A 12,758-nucleotide genomic window follows, 5' to 3' on the forward strand; every position below is an offset into this window, starting at 1 on the left:
GACATATCTCGGTCAGTGGAAATATCCCGATCACGCGGGCGAAATAGCGGGCGGAAGCTAGTATATACATATTTTATAAATATTTCGAGTGCTTTATATAACATAGTTGACAAACATCTCCTTATCAAGCGTAAATTAATTATTTTAATACATTATGCCCATTTTTATATTGAATATATCGTCGTTATTCTGATCATATTTTCCCTTGCGAAACAAATTATCGTTATTTATTAATGTGGTACGGCATGTACTGCATGGATTGAAATAAATGGATTCATTTCGTGGTAGATTCTCGAGACTTAATGTCGGCCAGTCACGTGATCGGGGGTGGCATTATTCAGTAGCACGGAATGGCGACACCATGCGTTTCAGCTGAAATGTTCGATGAGTAAAAGGGGAGGTTGTGCGAGGTCACGCCTGCGTTCGCCCGTTTCCGTCGCCGATCGGAGACCGTTCGGGCGGTTCGGTCGTGGCGGTCGGGCGGCGGGTCCGTACCACCAGTGCCCGACGCGCGCACAGCGACCTCTTGCGTGCGCCGCTCGCTTGTGCTCCATCGAGTTTACGTCCGGTGACCACGCTGCGGACTCTGCCGCTTCTCACACTGCCATCGAATTGTTATCTAAATATCGTTCCTAGGCCTCTCGCCTTTAGTGAACGTCGACGCGTTTTATACGATTTCTGTATGTCTGCTATATACAACGGAAACCATTTTACGTATCCAACATAATGTACAAGCGTACACTAAAGCCGAGCGTTTTAATCGATCGACTGCATTAAAAAATAAAAACTATTTATATCGTTTCGCAGGCAACTCAAACAGCTTTTGTTACGCTATAATAAAGCTTATAAGCTTGATTTTTACGTATTTACCGAAAAGTGGTCAGACATCACTTGTACGTGTTGTTTATAAGATAAAGAAAAATAATAAGAGTGGTGCCGTCCTGTGCTTAGTTCTTTAAGTGAATGTTGCGTCAATTCTCGAGAGGTGTTTTTCTTGGAGTATCTTTCTTTGCGAGCTTAAGCGATTTATATTTATTCGATTATTTTTTGCTTTTATTTGCTATTTTTAAGTGAAAAAAACGCGATCCATGCTTGGAGTTATGACTACCATGGTATGGTTTTCTTTGTCTACATTATATACGTTTTATATTCTTAGTAGGAAAATAGATTAACATATTTTAAATTTTTACATTTGGCGAGTCTCATAAACTACAAAAATCATACATTCACATCGTTTCAATAAGGCTGACTTTTTTTAAAAAATAACTTAACACCTCACTTGTCAAAATAATCATGTAGAATGTTGCTGTCCAGTAGACTGATTTCAATGCATTTTCAATCATACCTAATCATATTCTTTAATGAATGATGACTGCTTTCAAAGAGTGACTTCTGTTTTGTATCAATAAATATGACCACATAGCACGTTATACCAGTAGGTAGTTATTATATTACATGCGTTTATGTAATGGCGACTAAGTAAAAACTATGCAAAGCATGCAGCCCCTCCCTCTCGCGTTCTGGAAGAATGCCCCAAACATCTGATGATATAATACTCGTACATAGTAGCATATATTTGTTGGTCCAAACTTACATTCTTGGCACGCATCATTGCTTTATTTTCTATCTAGTAATTTACATATATATCTTAATCTTAAGGATATCTAAAAGTATTGTTATTATTTCAATTAAAATTTTTGTAGTGATATTAGGTATGTTACCTCTAATATGTTACAAATACTTAAATGAAAAATAATAATCTGTTGATCTTTATAAGTGAGATAACACTTGGAGTATTTTCACAGGGCTTTTTATTTAACTATATGTTACAACACTTATACCTTTGATAATTCTTCGATACGGTAAAACAGATCACATATATATAATTGAATATGAAAACTTATTCAATTAATATAACTTATTTAATTATATAAAGAAATCTCTAAAAATAATAAGCGCTTTCACCATGAAAGAGAATATATATCAATTGATATAGTGAATGATTATATATCTGATATTTTTTTATAGATAGCACAGTCAGTGGGAGTTTTATGGCCATAAAACAAATAAAGAAAAATAACTAATAACACAGTTTTAATGAAATATAATAGGTACTCCTACTTCACAATCAACTCTCACATGATTAATTTTAATTTTTTGCGATGTTTACACATAGCTCTGAACGTGAATATAAATATTACATAATATGATTTACGTAAGTGTATAATTTCATAAAATATAAGCTTTTACTCGCTACTTTGTACGTCTGAATTTTAGAAGTAGGAAACCAATCAAACAGTTCGATTTTAAATAGCGTATCAAGAATTTTCAGAAACACCACTATGAAATCCCCATCTAATTTGGTACAGTAATTTTTGTGATGCTGAAACAAACATACAGACAAAATTTTTAAAAAATATTATATTAGCTTTTATTGCTCTTATTATACCAATATATATATATATATATATATATATATATATATTGAAACTTCCATGTACAAACAACGTCTAGTTATTTGTAAGTATACCTATTGTATACAGTAATTTTATTTTATAATATAATTTTGTTTTACAAAAACAGACAATAAAATAAAAATGAAAATTATCGCCCAGAATAAATTTAAGAATAAAATCTGTATATGTACATATATACAGTATTGCAATTACTGTGGAGTTCCGGGCTCTTCTTGAAGATAGGATTAAAGTGGCGTCCAAAAAGCTTGGGGTGCTCAATACAACAAAACGGTACTTCACCCCGAGACAAAGGCTATTATTATTCAAGTCGCAAGTCCGACCCCTTACGGAATCACTTGTGGGCTAGAGCACCTGGGTTACCAGCTTGGTCCTCTTGACTCCTCAGTTCAAAGACGGGCTATGGAAATAGTCGACGATCCCAAGCTCAAAGGCTGTAAGGAGCCTTTATATCTAAGGCAAGACTTTGCCTTCCTTTGTGTGTTCTGTCTATCACTTGTGTAACGGATTGTGTTTTAATGAATTGTTTGAAATGATGCCCTTTATCATCGCACCGCTCATCATCGACAGGGAATTTATGCTCACATGCTTGAACCTAAATGGTCGCGTGCAATGCGGTTTCAAAGAAATTTTCTCTCGCAAACGCTCAAGCTATGGAATGAGGCCCTTGCCGAGGTTTTCCCTAAAGACTACAGTATGGGATTTTTCAAAAAGGGTATATTAAGATTTTTCCAGAATCGGTAACGGACACCCCTAGTAGTGCAGGCGTCTATAGGCTACTGAGACCGTTTACGGGCTATATGCCTGTTTACCACCTACATTGTATAAAAAAAGCAAAACATTAGATTTACTTAGCAGCGATTATTACAATTGGGTGTTGAGAAAAAAATTGTTTACTTCAAAGAAAGTTCTCACAGCTAAACAATCTTCCCCGCAGAACGGCAAAGGTCAAATTACAAAAAAAATATCGTTCATAAGTACCAAGTAATTCCGCTTTATTTTATACGAAAAGTGGAAAAATTGTTTTTATATTTCGCCCTGCATTCTTAAGAGACAGTTGTTCAATCTCATGAATATTATCGCCGGATTTCAGATTGTTTCTTCCTGTAAATGCAATCATATTGCCTATTTAATAGCGAACAGTTATCGTAGCACAGGGTTGTTTGCCACTCTAAAAGCTGCCTTGGAGATTGGAGATTCAAAAACAATGTTTATAAACAGTTTAAACATATTTGAAATAATATTTAAAATATGTTCATATTAAATATGAAATATAGATACAAACTTTGAATTTCTGTCTGTTACTTATAGGTACACTTACTACTCTTTCCTCGTACTCAACGTACTCTTTTCATCGTATTTTGAGTATTTATTTATTTCTGTATTACATAATAAAATTCGTACAAATGACAAGCATAATACTGTATGGCATTCCCTACCAGCTAACCATTAGGTAAATACAAAAAGCGTTTGAGAGCAGTGTTAGCGAACATACATTATTATTATTATATTGAGTATAATAAATTCTATAATAATAATTAATTATTAGAAAATAACATTTCAGTTTCATAATTTCCAAATCTAGTTCTTCTTAGTTAATTCTTTCAATAGGATTTTCAAAATAAAACTATATTTAATGTAACATCACTGAATATTATCGAAATTTTAATATTATTAATAATTAGTAAAATTACTACCTATTTTGCAATTATTTTATTATATAAATGCAATTAGAAAATTATGTAATTTCCTTCTGAAAGATGCCTTTGTGTCCAACCAACCAAATCATTGCACGGGTTAAATTTTTTTTTGTTTTACAGTTATAATATATATATAATACATTTCATATGTGATTACCATAGATATTAAAAGTACGAGACTACAGCATGGGGTTCTTCAAAAGGGGGGTAAAGAGGTTTCTTCAGGATCGGCAACACGCGCGTAATACCTCTGGTATTGCAAGCGTTCATAGACTACGGTAACCACTTACCATCAGGTGGGCCGTTTGCTTGTTTACCACCTCAGTAGTATAAAAAAAATTAGTAATCAGTGATGTTCACTCAACAAATAAATAAATATAAGTACATAAAAACATGAAATTTTTTACTTTCTGTATCTTATACGACCAGCTCGTTGTTTTATTCTCTTTCAATAAACGTATGAGTACAGTTTAAATTAATTATTATTATCTAAATTATTAAACTATGAGACTCGTCCTCTTTTTTCATTTTTAGTTACTTACAGAACTTTATAAATGTCTCATATCATATCATGCGGCCCAAATTTATAGAATTATTGATTTACAAATTGAAAGATACGAAATTGATTTTATATGTCAACCTAAATGACGTACGTACTATTCCTATAATATTTATTTATCAAGTTTCTATACCTGATCCTAGAACGGTAAAATTACAATAATTAATAACAGTCATTTAAAGAAAATCTTGGAATATATAATATATACGATCTCCACATTAAACAAACTATTTCTGACATTATATTCCTAAAACAAACCATACCATCGTATTCATAATTGCATCTAAATCACATAAAGCTTAATATAAATACTCTTTTGGGGTTGAAGATACTCAAGAGTTACAAGAATCCACGGTAATAAAAGGTGTATCTATGCAAAATACGGCAATCGCTCTTCTGGAGTCGGCGTCGGCCTACGAGAGAGCCGTGCTGGAATGTGAGCACTTAGAGGCGTCAGAACACGGCGGGTTTCGGTGAGAACGTTGGCGCGGCAGCGGCATGGAAGAGCGTGGACCCCCCGACGTGCCGTTGATCGTGACGCCTCCTTGCGGTGGCGCCGGCGGTGGTGGTGGCGCGGCGCTCACAACCTCACGGCGCGTTGCTTCTGCCCGCGGCTCGCGCGACGATGCGCCTCCATCCACCTGGCGTTCCTCCGTACGTGTACGCGACACAGGTTTCCGCGGTTCTCGGAAAAGTGTTGTTCGCCTTGAACCGCCCTGTAATGGCCTCAACGGGTTACCAGCCATCGGCAAGGAGGTAAATTATATATCTCTTTGCCTGATTTGTATTGTAAAGAAACACAACCGGTTAAACCACAAAATCATAATATATGTAATGAAATTAATTGAAAAATAAATCTATGATAACTTCACTTTAAAATATTCGTCGAATTATTATATCTAAAATGACCAGTAAAAGATCGGTAAACCTCAAGATACACAATCGCTACTTACTGCGGCCATTTGAGACAATTTATGTGATGATTTTTTTCGCGGCGGAAACCTGTACTGTAAACCCATAAATATTATAGCATACGCAGTGTGAACCGGTGAATGATTAATTTAGCTGGAATCTCTTTGACCTTTACACGTACTTTATTGCTCGCTACCTCTAGAATACTGGGCATGCCCAGCGACAACTTACCACTTCATTAATAAATTATTCATTTTTCGCTTGATTAAACTTCGAACTTGAACTGTAAGTGCTCAAGTTCTATTGAGTACATTAAAAAAAATTCAGTAGTCATTTACGGCTGCTAATTTTTTCATAGCTAATAATTATTGAAAAATGTGCATAGTATATACCCGTACTATATATAATATTTCTAATTAGCAAATAGATCCATAAAAAAATTGTTATGTAGGTATTTATATGAAGTCCCTGCTAATAACCGTATACACATATTGTTTTCTAAAGTACTTACTTTGTCTAAAAGACTAAGACGCTTGTAAATTATGAGGTTTCAAAAAATTAAACAATTATTGATTGAGATAACACGTCGATCTTATTACACAACTACCGATCGATTTATAGCAACTAAATATTACATTAAATATCTCAACAAATGTTGTCGAAAAATTATTGCTTAAGAAATAGTTGTTTAGAGCTTACCGAAATATAGCAACGTCACAATTATCTGTTAATTTTCAAAAATGATTTAACAATTTTCAATATTTGTGGTAAATTAACAAATTTATTTTCAATGTTTAGAAATTAAATGCTCAGCTAGCAAATTAAACGCTCTTAAGCTTTTAGATTAGGTCATAAATATGTACTACAATTTTCATCGTATACACTAAACAAACATACCAACAATACATTTAGAAAAGCACTCACATTTTTAAGGAAACCACTAATCGTAAATAAAAAAAAAATGAAAAAGTACTTCCTCTCACTGGCTTTATTTTATTAGGCAGTAAAAGGACCAACAGTATAAAAATTACAAATATAATAAAACATAAAAATTAAAAATTAAAAAACGCAGGATAACCCCTGTCTGATCCGCTAGTTTTAAATGTATAATATAATAAGATATATATATATAATATAATAAGATAGTCAAAATGTTATATAGATAAACACGTTTGTTGGTTCACAAATGCTTAGTCACTTTATCCTAATATTCAGAGTTAATTTTGTCATTATAATGTAATAAAGATAGTAAACTGTGTCATAACAATTTTATTAGCACTTTGCAATGTAACATAGGTAGTAGATCTTACACTAACTTTTCTACATATTAAATAATTATATTCCGTCCATGGCTGTTTAGGAAATCACTATTAAGAATAGTCAAATAAATAAAACGAAAATTAGAAACATTCAAATTTATATCCAATAAGATATTAAAAATAATAAAAGTAATCAATTACTTGGACATAGTATCTATATTATTTTCATGCCTTGACTCACAGTAACAATGTAAATAGTGTTTTGTTAATATGATTGAGGCCCTGGTGACCTGTAAGTCAGGTATTCTTATACCTACCTCAGGCACTAGTCTTTCACAATTATATTTATAATTTGATTACTTTAATAATAAACATGTCTCATTGTATTGCACTGTGATGAATTATGAAGAGAAAATAAATCTATTATTATTATTATTATATTAATTAGGTTTGTACTTACCAAACAAGTGCGTATTTTTATTGATATCAAACTACCTAGTTAGATAAAAAAATATAATTTTATATCTAATCGTATTATTACAATATGTGAATACGTACATTTACTATCTTCTTTAAATCGAGATTATATACTCATATTAAAACTGTTGCCATACCTACATATTAATGTAGGTAAATATTGTTTGTCTACTCTATTACAGTTATTTACCCAGTATATTTGAAGACACTTTTAATATTTCTATAAAATATATAGAAATAAAAAGAAATATGATTAATATGAAAATCATATACCAATAATTATTTTATGATTATTTTTTTTATACTGTTTAATTGTATATTTTACAGTTTAATATAGTATATAATTTATATGTTATGGGCATCATTGTCCTCAGGTACTTTCACTGGGTGCGACGGGGCCCAAGGGGACCACGCAGCCATCTCATCCCTGCACTATCCTCCACCATTCTCCTTACAAGGTAAATTACAACTAGAGTACCATATATTACATAATACACATATGTAAAGGTTATGCTAAAGGAATTATTGCAACATATCGCTCAATTATCAAAACCATTAAATAATATTGCACAATAATGATGTCAGTACAAATTCAGTAATTGATAATATAAATATAACTTAATCTCTTTATACCTTGTGTGAGATATTTATTACTTTATCAGAATGTAGTATATATTACAGTACTTATAGTATAAAATCCTCGACTTGCGTCTATCCATCTGTCTACACAGTACGATAATCATGTAAAAAACGTATCAATGTATTAATTTTCATTATTAAAACAACTATTATAAGGTATTAAACATAGTCTATAACAATAAACAGAGTTTTGTGCAACTATCTATGACCCTACATATTTACACCATTACCATTTCTATTGAAAATTAACAAGAAAATTAAAACCAAGTCCTATCACTACACTAGTTTTTTGTATCGCGAGACATGTTACTTTGTTACTCGACTTGAGCAATGTTTGATTATCATTAGATTCGACATCATAATATTTTATTGAGAATAAGAGTGGTAAGAATCTATTAATTACTTCACATGTGGATTAGGTGCCTATACGATAATTAATGCACATCATTGATGATATGAATAATAACTTCTTTCCTACAAATGCTAACATAATCCATAGTTATTAAATTGAAATATTATAATATTTTACCGCAACGGCCTCGTTAGTTCTCGACACGCAAAAGCACCAAATACCTACTCTATTAGCCACGCCACAAAACGGCGTTTACAACATAGCCACCCTTAAAACAGGCTTGTAACCAACAATAGTCGCATGTAAAATAAAAAATATAATATTACAGGCCGCTTGGGATTGGTTGATTCTAATTTTGGTGATCTACACGGCGATATTCACACCGTACGTGGCTGCTTTCCAACTGAATGAGCCTGACTTCGACAAGCGATCGCGCAGCTTTGGAGAAGATCCCATTGTGGTGATTGACATGATTGGTAAACAAACCTTCTATTCTGACTTCATCTTATTACTATATTATTTTGCTACATCAATTCAGACTAGAAAATAAATCCCTTAGTTATATATATGCCCAAAAACTTCGGCAAATCTTTTTTTAAACTGCGTTCATAAAATGAGAAAAAATCAATTTAATACGAGTAAAATAAGCTTATAATATACCTATAAATAAATGTATTAACGTTTGTGTAAGAGGAAATATTAGTATCTGACAAAATTTATATTTCTGTTAATAATATATTTAGAATACCTATTATCCATCTGTTGCCAAATTTCATAGGTATAAGTCCATTCTACTAAACGGTCTTAAAATTAAAAAACAAAAACTTTTAAAATAAGAATAACAATTCAAAATAGTATTAAATGAAACATATAGTGTCTTATAGAAAATTACAAAAAAATCTCCCTTCGTGAACGTGACACATGCACAATAGTGACTTTTTGTTTAATATCAATAGAGTTTGCATGATTTTCTACAAAATTAAATAATATAATATATACAGCCATAATAAATTGATAAAATAATCTAATTGAATTAGCAATATAATCTGTAAGAATTTAATATTTTCATGTTAATCATGACATAGTTTAACACTATTGATAACAATCTCCCAGATCGTCATTTAGATAGGCAATTGATATTCCACTTGACTTTTGTGGCGTATGAGTTAGCAATATTGATATATATATATATATATATATATATATATATATATATATATATATATATATATATATAAATGAAAAATCAAATTCGATTGTCGGTTGCAATTTTACCGAAAAATCAATTTTCTTTTAGCTATGGTTTGGATGTTCTGAGTTGTACCCGAGACATTCGTTTTTAGTTTCTCATAACACAGATATCCTAGCCTTAGGACGAGCATTAATTATATATTTCATTGTTATTATTTTTTTATTTTCAGTGGACGTAACTTTCATTATCGATATACTGATAAACTTCCGTACAACATTTGTGAATGCTGCGGATGAGGTGGAATCGGATCCGGCCAAGATAGCGATGCACTACTTGCGCGGGTGGTTCGTCATCGACCTCGTCGCCGCCATCCCTTTCGACCTTCTGCTGTTCGGAACCGACACCGACGAAGTGAGCTGCCTTTCCCTCCCACCACCACATTCGATCTCATTTCACATATTACACATAATACAACTTAGTATTAGACTTCTAAATCAATGCCTAAAAATTAGAAAACAGCAACCACCAGACAATCAATTGTCCGAAAAGGAAATTGGCACAATGCGACGACATTATACCCGAACTGGTTCAATAATTTTTTTATTTAATGCGTGAATGTAAAATATACATAAGTAATAATTACATAAATGAATATAATCGTATAGTATAATAAAATTAGGGTAGCAAAATACGATGCAGACTGTATAAAGATCGCGAAAGAGGTCAAAACGTGAAGTAGGTCAAGCTAGGGCTGAACGACAACTATTTCTAGGAACAATACTTATGCATATTTGTTTTCAAATACTTTGTTATTTTCCATGATCGGCCTATTTTTCCAAGTTCGGGCAAATGTGAACGTCGATTTCGGACAAATGAAGCCCTGGTTGTTCTAGTCGATCACATGCAGTAGTGGAATGCAGTTATTGCAACTGTCACTATTGAAAAGTACCACAAATAAATTACATAATAATTTTTACTCGATCACATTATGGCCAATTCGAAGAGCTATTTATTATTTTAAATTATTTCTTAATACGTCTACAAATCAATAACTTCATATCATCAACTTTTGTTTGTAATTAATACCTACGTATTAATTTATGTACCCTTTAATTTATGTATTTCGAAATATTGTAACATATCGTTATTATGAATCATCCAGTTATATGTTCTTTTTTCGACTATAAGTGTTTCTATTTCTATAATTTTTCTCAAATAATCACGGTTTGGAGAGAGCCCAAAGGTGGGTGCGTATTGAATTTGTTATACCATTTCTTGTTACAGCAGGGGCTGGAAAGTGATGAGGTATACCATCTTTGTGAACTATTTTTATGTTGCTGCCACTCAATTTTATTCTATTTTAGTTGACATATTTTTATTAATTAATTTCCACTAGCCATTTTAAATTCACTAAGCGAATGCGTTAATGGAAGATATGGACGCTTCCCATGAGCAAAACGTTATGATCATTTTCAAACCTCACTACGTGCCCGACATTAATAAAGCTCACTTGCTATGTTTCACGAGCTTGCCCGCCGTCAGGAGTTCAGTGCAATGAATAGCCTAGTATCGTATATCTATCTAGAAGTCCAAATCCATAATATAGATCAAAATAATAATGAAGACATTGTAATGAAAATATATCACTTTAGTTTAACTCTGGCAACAAAATAACAGAGTGTTATTATATATATCTAGTATTATAATAGTTTGACAAATCATAATCATAGCTTTAAAGGTAGACTTGCGATTCTAACGTCAAGTTAACGTTAGTGGTAACGATCGCCGCAAGCCGTCAAGGTGACCTCCAGAGGGCCTTCACCTCCAATTTTATGTCTAAGCAAATTATAATAAATATAAACTATATTTGTTTTTGAACTGAACAAATTTAATATTTTTGGTCATGATAATTCTATTGATAGTAACCAAATGGCGGATAAATATATTTTCGCATATTTTTATGATTCGGGAAATAATTAGTCAAAAATATTGGCGGAACATTTTTATTGGCTTTTCATTACCAAAGTGCAAAATTCACAAAGTGCACAGTGCTTGTCAGCAAATACGCTCACACTTCCCAGACGTTTATTATTGTACAAATTTATAGGTAAATCGCCTATATTCACGACATGATGAGCACAAAGTTATTCAGTCCCCTACATGTTACATATTAAAGGCACCCACCTTACATCCAACAATTTTGAGACGGTTTCATTGTACCAAATGCCTGCTTCAAATGTATTCATCATCAAAATCTATTTATTTTACTATACATAAAAATTTTACTACTTCTTTATATGGTACTAAATTTTTTTTTAATTTACTGCTGTTCGTGACTATGCCCATGTTAAAAAGTGATTCAGTAGTTTATAGGCAATTACGTACAAAACTGTAATAATAAATTAATAGTAATTTTAAAGTAATAAAACATTTCTAATGTCAATAGATGCGTAAAACCATTAAAATTATATAGGTTTTTATATCACAGTAATGATAAAATGGTAATACCATCCGTCTGATGGTAAATAGTTACCACAGCATACACTATGACACCAAGAGACCCATGTGTGCGTTGCAGACTCTTAAAAACCACAATAAACTCATTTTGAAGGAAACTATACTAACCTATAGTCTCCAGGGAAATCTAGGAAGGAAGCTATTTTCACAATCTGAGTGTTTGTAATAGGAAATTTCACAAATATTTGATGCGAAACAGTTATATAAATATTTTGTAACTATTTAAGTTGACATATTATCAATACCTAGAGTTTGTTTGTTTGTAGACTTTATTATACAAAAACAATAATTATTATAGATTGAAGTTCAGGTACAGTACAAGTGAAATTAATTCAATTGATCTAAAATAGTGTATGAGTATATTCGTATGCATAAATCAACGAGCAAATTTTAAACAAATCTAATGATAAAATTTATGTTAAATAAAATACTAAATAATAGATGTCTTTGTTCGACTGTAAATAAATATAATTTTATCTTTGACACTGGCAAAGTCACTAAATGATATTGTTATTTTTTAATAAATTATTTTCTAATAATTTCTTTATTTTTGTTTATTCCTACTATCCTGATCCTAATCATCTATCTACCTATATCCTCCAAAATATTTTTAATAAAATTCTGAAATATGTCACGTCACAAACCTATTTGATCTTTTTAATGGCAGGTGCCAAGTT

The 12,758-nt window shown here is 31.8% G+C and overlaps 2 protein-coding genes across 13 annotated transcripts in view; both read left to right on the forward strand.

The window, feature by feature from the left end:
• Positions 1-12,758, forward strand: part of LOC113522993 (potassium voltage-gated channel unc-103) — a 34,971-nt gene that overhangs the window by 7,391 nt on the left and 14,822 nt on the right. For 2 of the 12 annotated variants that reach the window (XM_031913904.2, XM_052897831.1), the window contains exons 1-6: positions 473-1,112; positions 5,062-5,489; positions 7,756-7,839; positions 8,701-8,848; positions 9,794-9,975; positions 10,849-10,869. In XM_031913904.2, the coding sequence (XP_031769764.1) occupies positions 5,232-5,489; positions 7,756-7,839; positions 8,701-8,848; positions 9,794-9,975; positions 10,849-10,869 (693 nt within the window). In that variant the 5' untranslated portion in view covers positions 473-1,112; positions 5,062-5,231. Of the gene's footprint in view, positions 1-472; positions 1,113-5,031; positions 5,490-7,755; positions 7,840-8,700; positions 8,849-9,793; positions 9,976-10,848; positions 10,870-12,758 lie in introns of those variants that run through there. The other 10 variants (XM_052897830.1, XM_052897832.1, XM_031913915.2 and 7 more) reach the window with 8 other exon arrangements.
• The window catches only part of LOC113522565 (60S ribosomal protein L30), a 75,044-nt gene continuing 69,243 nt past the window's right edge, over positions 6,958-12,758 (forward strand). The window contains exon 1 of the mRNA XM_052897836.1: positions 6,958-6,969. The gene's annotated coding sequence lies outside the window, so the exon portion shown is untranslated. The remainder of the gene's footprint in view (positions 6,970-12,758) is intronic.

Source organism: Galleria mellonella, unplaced genomic scaffold, assembly GCF_026898425.1.
Source record: "Galleria mellonella isolate WM207_F2 unplaced genomic scaffold, CSIRO_AGI_GalMel_v1 utg38, whole genome shotgun sequence".
Taxonomy (NCBI): domain Eukaryota; kingdom Metazoa; phylum Arthropoda; class Insecta; order Lepidoptera; family Pyralidae; genus Galleria; species Galleria mellonella.